The 9,120-nt window shown below is 33.8% G+C and overlaps 1 protein-coding gene across 8 annotated transcripts in view; it reads right to left on the bottom strand.

Annotated features, from left to right (window-relative positions):
• Positions 1-9,120, bottom strand: part of LOC111447738 — an 18,956-nt gene that overhangs the window by 2,282 nt on the left and 7,554 nt on the right. For 5 of the 8 annotated variants that reach the window (XR_002711319.1, XM_023087058.1, XM_023087070.1 and 2 more), the window contains 12 exons: positions 8,407-8,493; positions 8,115-8,297; positions 7,852-8,010; positions 4,058-4,150; positions 3,630-3,701; positions 3,110-3,227; positions 2,602-2,768; positions 2,227-2,311; positions 1,027-1,158; positions 503-609; positions 278-355; positions 109-204 (listed from right to left, as the gene is read on the bottom strand). Coding sequence is in view for 7 of the 8 variants with exons in the window: in XM_023087058.1 (XP_022942826.1) it covers positions 109-204; positions 278-355; positions 503-609; positions 1,027-1,158; positions 2,227-2,311; positions 2,602-2,768; positions 3,110-3,227; positions 3,630-3,701; positions 4,058-4,150; positions 7,852-8,010; positions 8,115-8,297; positions 8,407-8,493 (1,377 nt within the window). In the remaining variant the exon portion in view is untranslated. The other 3 variants (XM_023087077.1, XM_023087094.1, XM_023087101.1) reach the window with 3 other exon arrangements.

Genomic DNA, 9,120 nt, shown 5'->3' with positions numbered 1-9,120 from the left:
TTTTTTTTTTTTTTTTTTTTTTTTTTTTTTTTTTTTTTTTTTTTTTTGCAGGAATCCTACCTATCATAAACTACAACTGTAAAAGTAATTTCAATCTAGAGCACATACCTTCAATATACCGAGATCTTCCTTAATGAGAACAATATCTGAATCAGAAAATGCACGTGAAGGACCTCCATTAAGCATCACCCATATGAAGGCTTCCTGGAAAACCATGCATTTCAGATGGAAGGAGCAAAAGGTAGGAGATAGAAGTAGCATTCTTAAATGATCGTACCATTGATGCTCGACAGATGCTCAATACCACGAGATCCCTAAGAGTATCATCGATCCTGCCACATACATTGTTTAGGACCTATAATATAATAGATGACTTAGATGGGTGCAACCCATAGATAAAATGTATAAAGAAATATACTATACATATGCAAGCATGACGCACATAAAAGACATTACAGACAAAATTTGCACAATATCACATTTAGCGAGTCAAAGATCTTACCGTATCAAGATGCGCAAGAACGTCTTCTAATCGAACAGCATCAACATTGCCATGATACAAATACGAGAGGAACTCATCTCTGAGATCCCAAAAAATAACTCTTATGCCTGGAGAGTAGAATTTGAACAAAATTAAGACTATTATTCAGAGATGGAAAAGTTGTTACAAATATGATTTTTTATGTAAGCATTCTACAGTCATCTTGCAAAACAGTTTAACAAAAACCAAAAATAGAAGTGTAAAAGAACTTGACTAAAAAATTGGTTGTCCTTCCCAGTTCCCCTCTTATTTGAGGACATAATTGAGAATATGGAGACCATACTTAGGGTCGACAATAAAATGGTTATGTTCTCCCCAGTTTCCCTCTTATTTGAGGCCATACTTAATTGAGAATACGGAGACCAGAAAATGCACCGTACTTAGGCTCAACAAATATATTTTAAAGCATAACCTAAAATCAATCTAGCTTAACTTAATAACTACATAAATTTAAAGGCCACCACAAAATTGGTTGAGAAACTCACCAGTAATGTCACAAAACTTGCTGATAGCCTTTGCAATGAAACTCTTAATGTTGTTGAAAGTGTTGGCAAACAACTCATTAACTTCGTCACTACAGGTACGAAGACCACCATTGACAGTCGCCTCTTCCGGGGCTGAATGGATGATACTATAGGTATTAACATCAAATATACAGTGATGAAAGCAATCATTTTGGGGTTGAATGAAATTAATTAGATCGGGCTATCTGTTGGAAAATTACCATGGCCAAAACTTTGAAAACAACCGTTCAAAATTTATCATAGGCATAGCAAATCAAATTACTTCAATTAGAGAAACGTGTCTAGATGTTGCGAGAAGTCTTTAATCCTTCCTCAAATCTAGTCTGGTCTAATTTTCTAAGAAATTTAGGGTTCAAAATAATTAGAAGTTGTCCGAGTTCGGTGACTGGTTTCCTCCATTTGCATACTGCATCCTCTTTTCCTCTTTCCCTCTCTTAGCAAATTAGACCAGACTAGATTTGAGGAGGGGAGAGAGGGAAAAACATGAAAAAGTAAGGTAATAAAAAAATAATATAAATTAGAGAAAATAGGCACCTCATTTAAAATTTGCCACCTCAACATAGCACATGATATTTTCATGGTCAACTAAACTCTAATATTAAGGACGAAAAGTGTGCTTTTGTCTAAAGTTTTAATAACCACCAAGAAGGAATAAACAACATATTCATCCCTCTCTATAGAGACTCTGATAGAACCAAAATATATAGCGATGTGATAGATAAAAGAGCTACATGATAACCACGTAATTTGAGGAACTTGGACTTCCACACACTTCCTCCACAAATTTTTTAATATACAGAACGAATAAGCACATCAATCTGTTTTTTATTTTAGTGATTAAGAATATTAAAGAAAATTTGAAATAAGAAAACTTAAACCTGAACCGAGCTTTAAGAAGTGGTCACAAAGTATTATAATTCCACAAGCCAGATAAACAAACACGAGAAAGGAATGAGAATGCAACATTTTGTCATATGCCGTGTGGACTTGTTAATACTTTAGCAATAAAAATACTGATGTCAACTAATTCAATCCTCTTCCGCATATGGTTTTTATTGTCATTATGCAAAGTGAAGACAGACCACTAGTTTCTGTCTTTTAGTTATCATTAATGTTATGTATATTGAATGGTAATATCAAGTGAAATAAATATATGTGTACCGCGTTTATGCTTAGCAGATCCTCCAATAAGCGCCCAAGATTTTCCAATTCTATCCTCCAGTGTTTCAATTTGTTTTTGAATGTACTGCATGAAGAGAAAAGAGAGGTAACACAAAATAAAACTACCAATTGACGGCGTCACTAAGAATGGCATGTTAACTATGATCACGTAAAAGATTTAGGGGGAACTGCCCTTCCCCCTGATTTTGTATTGTCATTAACTGATCATACATGACAAAGACCACGCTCAAAATATTATAAGTATTGCATTTACTACAGAAGAATTATCTCACATGACTTCAAACATGCATATGCATATTTAGTGAAAAAAAAAAAAGTAAAAAAAAAAAAGCTTTTACTTGAAGCATCACTTACACCAAGGGTATTCAATTTTATACAAAGCTTAGATATCGTCAATCCATTCAATTTGCTGCTCACATGCTCGTCTAAATGACATTCGGGCAACTTTTTCTTTCCTGTTGCAACTGTCTCCATAAAACGAGTCAATGGAGGAACAGGTGGATACAAATAATTCTTCTCAACTGCAATGGAAAAATGATATGATCAAATCTCCAATAGAATGATCATTTCAAGAGTAAATTAATAAATCCAAACATGTACCATTCGAGGCTATTCTACGGTTGACATGGATGGAAGGGAATTCAAGAGTTTTTTCAGATAAGAATATTTCCTTTGATTACTTTTGTGATTTGTAACTACTCCACTTACACACCATCATTCCTTGTGGAAAAGGGATGCCTAATCCCTTTGTCCTTAGGTTGTTTTGCTTTTCCTTTTATGTGTGTGTGTGTACATTTGTCTGAATTTTTTGCAACTTGCCATCAATCTTCATTCTTCGTAAATTCCAAAATTCATAAATTACCTAACTGGTTGAGAAGACCCGATAGATAGCCATCCAAGCTGTGATAGACAATGGACAGGAGAGCTTGCAAATGTGTGATGTCCATCGGAAGGTTCAGGTCAAAATACTGGTCAACAGTCTGCAAGTTTTTCATTACAAGTCCATAATAGTAAACAAAAATTTATGAAACTAGCCCTCGATAGTAAATTTAAAAGGAAACAGAAAAAATGTAGCTACAAGACAATTTTACACACTGCTACTACTTCCACTGGTTGCATATGGTATTGATTATTTGGGGAAAAAAAAAATGCAGGAGAAACCAACAAGAATGACCCACTAATACCTATGACATCGGTAGAACATAACCCCAAGTGCTCAAAAGTTATCAATCAGTATATTTAACAGCGACTCTATAAATATTCTTTCACTCCCCAACCTCAGAAACTTTGGTAGGAAAGTATCATTAGAATTCATAGGAGCAAACCAAAATTTCTCGTCTTTCAGACATAACTGAAGTAATTGTCTTTACAATGATAAATACCTCCTCAATAATTCTAAAAACTTCAATAACTGATGCTGCCAGATTTTGCTGAAACGATATTGGTTCCCAATCCTTCACTTGCCAAAAAAAACCCAAAATTAGTAAGAGGTGTTGATCAATCTACACATGCAATGGAAAGAAAAGATATATCTAATGTGTTTTTTTCAATCTCTCTAAGTTTCAGTTGTTCAGGCTATGTCAACCTACATACTTTTTTACCATGGCTTCTACAGTTTCATTCCTTTAATGATTACTGTACAAGAAAGATAAATAACAGCAATTTTATCAAGATCATATTTTCACCCTTCACTTGATCCTTGACTTCCTATCTGATACATCTTTCCTTAAAATAAACTAGCTACTGCTTCCACTCAGACAAATATCATATTACATATTGAACCAGAAAAATCAGTCTGCAAATAACTAACCTCTAACTTGAAAGCACGTCCAGTCCATTCAGAGGTTTGTTCCAGTTGATCGATCATCCAGTCAAGAATTATGGGCTTAGCAATTTGTACAATCTGCCCAAAAGACGGAGGAAAGAAACAAACAGCTTACATGTCTTGATATTACAAGTACATACAACACTAAATATGGATTTAACACTGCCGTTAATGAAGAAATGAATAACCCAAACAATTTCAAATCTCAAAATGAGAAGATTACAACCTAATATATACAAACCTATTAAGAACTTACGAGAGGAAATAGGCAATATAAAATATTTTACAAGGAAATTAAATATTGTACAATTAAAAGAAATTAAGATTACGAAAAGAAAAAAAATAATGAGCTGTAGTAAAATATTCAGAGAGAGGAACAGTCAGCTAGCAAAAAAGGCTCCAGCCAATTGTCCCTTATATTTGCCACCCTGCTGTCCTCACATTGTTCAATTTTCACATTGGAATGAAAAAGATTCCCACCACCTTCCCTTGCATTCAAATCTCTGGGGGAGAGAATGTACGCTTTTGGGCGCACTCATACGAGTGGAGAGAGGCATAGAATGGACGACATGGTTAGACAAGTGCAACAGAGGGGAAGGGAGGCAAAGGAGAAGAGAGAGAATTCTTTTGGAACATTTTCAAAGCCTCGGGTTAAATTATATGATTTCAGAAGTTAAAGATACTAAAGACAACTACTTAAGAATCCTCGTGAACTAAGTATTGTTGTTATTCTTTGGCTCCTTGGTTTGCTGGGTTTGGTTGAGTTAAGTTTTTTATTTTTGATAGTGTTGGAAGTCTAAATTATCTTTATGAAAGTGCATGCCCCTATTGTAGAAAAGATAAATAAATCCCTAGATAGTATGTGACAATAAATCTAAATAAATCTCTAGGTAACAATATAGATAAATTAGGGAGTTCAACTACTTCCCTTATTTAATGGGATTACACAAATATCTCTTAGGTTCAGGCTAGGAATTACACAAGTACTCCTTGAATATAGGTTATTCCTTCAACACTCCCTCTCAAGCTGAGGAATAGATACTAACTCATGAAACATTGAGTTGTGAAATTATATTTTGATAGTATATCTACTAGTAGAAGGTGTGAGGGCACATAACTAATTCATATCATCCCCTTCTCTAGTTTCACTTTGATAAAATGTCAATCAATTTCAATATACTTTATCTTATCATGCTGGATAGGATTATGTGCAATATCGATAGCTGATTTGTTATCGCAGTACATCTTTATCGGACCTTTTCCTTTAATGTGTAAGCCATCAAGGATTGTTTTCAACCATAAGAGTTCACATAGCTCTTGTGCAATAGCTTGGACTTCTGATGCGACAGATGATCTAGCCACCACATTTTGTTTTTTACTCCTTCATAATACCAAATTACCTCCAAGAAAAGTACAATTCCCGTAGTAGATCTTATCTTCACTATTGATCCAATGCATGGGAATTGTGTCGTTGGAACAAAATTTCTTTTCCTGAAGTTCCTTTCAGGTAACTTAACACTCTGTACGCTGCTTGAAGGTGAGGCTCTTGTGGATCAGGCATAAATTGGCTAATTATACTCACCGAGTATGCTATGTCCAGTCGAGTGTGAGCTAGAAATATAAGCCTCCCCACTAGCCTCTGGCAAATTTCACGGTTCACTGCAGGTTCCTTTTTTTACTCTGCCAGTTTCTGAGGTGGATCCTTTGGTGTTGGTAGATGTTCACATCCATTTTCCATCTTTCCATCAATAAATCCTGTTCTGATAATAATAATAATAAAAAAAAATAAAAATAAACCTCAACTGAGTATGCTACTTCAATACCAAGAGAGTACTTTCCAAGTTCTTTGATCTCAAATTCTTTCATCAATTTCCTTATAAGTTCAATTTTTTCTTCTTCATTATCTTCAGGAACTATAATTTCATCTACATACACTAGAAGCACAGTAACTCCCCTTGATAAAGAAAGTGCGATCTCCTTGACTTTAACAATACCACAATCTTCCAAACCACATCCTTGGTGATTGTTTCAATCCATACAAATTCTTTCTCAGTTTGTATACTTTACCTCTTGATCTTTCAAATCCTAGAGGAATGCTCATCTTTGTAACTAGGGCAAATGTCTCATGGTAGTCTATAGAGTAAGGTCAAGTGTATCCCCTTAGCTACTAATCTTGCCTTATACCTTTCCAACGTTCCATCAGCCTTATACTTTACTGTAAAAAGCCACGTACACCCAACTATATTTTTTCTTTTTGGCCAATCAACAACTTCCATGTGTTACACTTTTCTAAAGCATGCATTTCTTCTCTCATAGCATCCTTCCATTCTCATTTGGATAAAGAAAAGTCCACAAGCATAGTTTGAAAAAATTCAAGCAGATGATTGAAAACTTTGGAATGAGGAAAAGAAAGTCCGATCATTTTGTCTTTTATAAATAATCAGAGAGTGAGATCATCATGTTGATCGTGTATCTTAATGATATTGTTATTAGTGGTGATGACACTTTAGCCATTCAACCGCTCAACACCTTTTTGCATAGTCAATTCCATACAAAAGATTTGGGAATGTTGAAATACTTTCTAAGAATTGAGGTAATGGAATTGAGGTAATGAGAAGCAAGAAGGGAAATATGTTATCACAGAGAAAATATGTACTTCTACTTGAGTTATTGGCTGAAATAGGAAGTTAGGGCTAAACCATATTGGAAATGTTGAAATACTTTATAGGTAATAAGAAGCAAGAAGGGAATTTTGTTATCACAGAGAAAATATGTACTTGACTTGTTTGCTAAAGTAGGAAAGCTAAGGGCTAAGCTAAGTAGTACTCAAATGGTGCTCAATTTCCAGCTCACAAAATAGGAAGAATTATTAAAAAAATATGGAAAGAGGCTAATGGAAAAAATCAATTATCTTGCAGTGATTCAACCAGACATAGCTTATTCGGTGAGTACCATAAGCCAGTATATATATTCTCTACAGTTGATCATTGGCCTGCATTGGAGTAGATTTTATGTTATTTGCAAGCAGTTCCTGGGCCTGATTTTTTATATAAAATTATGGCCATTCTAACATTGAATGCTTCTCGTATGATGATTAGGCAAGGTCTAAGGAAGATAAAAAGACCAACTTCAAGATATTCTGTATTTGTAGATAATTTAGTTTCTTGGAAGAGTAAGAAACAACAGTAGCATCACGTTCAAGTGTTGAATCAGAGTATAGAGCAATGACATATTCTGTATGTGAATTTAGTTTGGATACGTCAACTTCTTATTGGATTGAGATTTGATATCACAACGTCGACCAAATTGTGGTGTGTTAGTATGTTTAGTTTGCTCAAGATGTTTCATGAGCAAACTAAACATATTGAGGTCAATTGTCATTTTGTACGTGAAAAGATAAAACCAAACCAATGGAGCATGAATATAGATTATCTCTAACAAGTTGGGCATAATGAATATATAAGTTCCAACTTGAGAAGGAGTGCTAAATAAAGTCTTTATATTGGAATAATTATAATTTTGTAAATATACTAGTTCTATGGTTCTTTATTGTCTCTTTACCTTCTCTTGCTTAGGTTAACCTTGTGCATTTGTATATATTTATCTTTTTGGTGAATGGAATAGATTATTTTGATTCTCTCAAATTTTAGTTGTTTATACTACTCAACTTTTAGTGTCTCTTGGAGTTCAAAACAACCACAAGCATACAGAATATAAAATTCAAATACAAGCATTATACATCCATATGTGATATTGTATAAGGGAAAAGATTGGCTGACCGGATAGTGCTCAAGGTCTTCCTTGAGAAGAGGGCTTAATCTACTTTCTTTGGAAGCAGCAGTAAATAAATGAGTTAGGTCACGATCTAAGGAATAGGCAGCTGGAAGCACCGACCTTACATCATCTGAAAGCTTCGATACTTCCTTTAAGAATGGCTTCTGGGTTTTGATGAGAACAACATCCAGAATATAAAAAAAATGAAATAGAGGAAAACCAGCACTGGCAAAACAAAAATTTCACAAAAGGAACTAACGAAACAAACCAGTTTTTCTCCATAATATTGGTGCAATAGCATGGCTGCAATTATCCCAGAATCAGGACATAATTGACGTAAAACCGGGAAGAATACAGTAATTTCTTTCTCCACAACCAATCGTAGCCTATTGGCAAGGAGTGCCAGAGGATGTATACTCTCTTTGGATTCAGAATTTTCATTATTCTCTGCCTAACCAAATAAGTAGACTAAAATAATTGAATACTCTATGATGGATTGTAAAGAAACGATGCTTTCTCAACCATATTCTTATGATACTGTGTCACAAATCTCGACTAACCTCTTTGTAAGCAGCTTCTATGGACTTCTCGACATAGGTTCTGAGTTTTCTAGCCCCAATTGCTTTCAAACCATCCAATTTTGTTAACTAAAGCAAAATATTGACAATTCACATAAGGTTCAAAACAGCAAGATTAGAATATGAATGAATAAGTTTGCTTCAGGGGCTCCTTGTAATCTCCTAAAAGGAGTTGTTTCCTACAATTTCGGTTGCAACTTTCCAGTATTTATGGAAAAGTAGTTTCCTTTTAATATAAGCAAGTAAAAATCAGATGCCCGATTAGCCGCAATTTGAACATGTAGACTTGAAATTATCATCATCTTAAAACTAGACTCTGCTGCTCTATAAAAAATATTAATTTAATTTCAACAGATATAAAATGAAATAAAAATAAAATGAAAATATCTAACACTTTTTGGTTCCTTCCCATAGAAATAATCTCTCATGAAGCACCCTACATTTTTTTTTTAAATAAAAAAACCTACTGTCATTGAGATAAATTGAAAGAATACAAATAACACAAAAAGAAGCACTCAGACCCAAGAAAAACTACACAAAAAAGAGTCCAATCCAAAAGAATGAGGTCTAAAGGATAATTAAATAAATGAATAAATAATTTAAAAAAAAAAAAAAAAAAAAAAAAAAAAAAAAAAAAAAAAAAAAAAAAAAAAAAAAAAAAAAAAAAAAAAAAAAAAAAAAAAAAAAAAAAAAAAA

This window comes from Cucurbita moschata, unplaced genomic scaffold (genome assembly GCF_002738365.1).
Source record: "Cucurbita moschata cultivar Rifu unplaced genomic scaffold, Cmos_1.0 Cmo_Scf00001, whole genome shotgun sequence".
NCBI lineage: Eukaryota > Viridiplantae > Streptophyta > Magnoliopsida > Cucurbitales > Cucurbitaceae > Cucurbita > Cucurbita moschata.
Note: the sequence above shows the minus strand (reverse complement) of the source record. Positions and strands in the feature narration are given on the sequence as shown.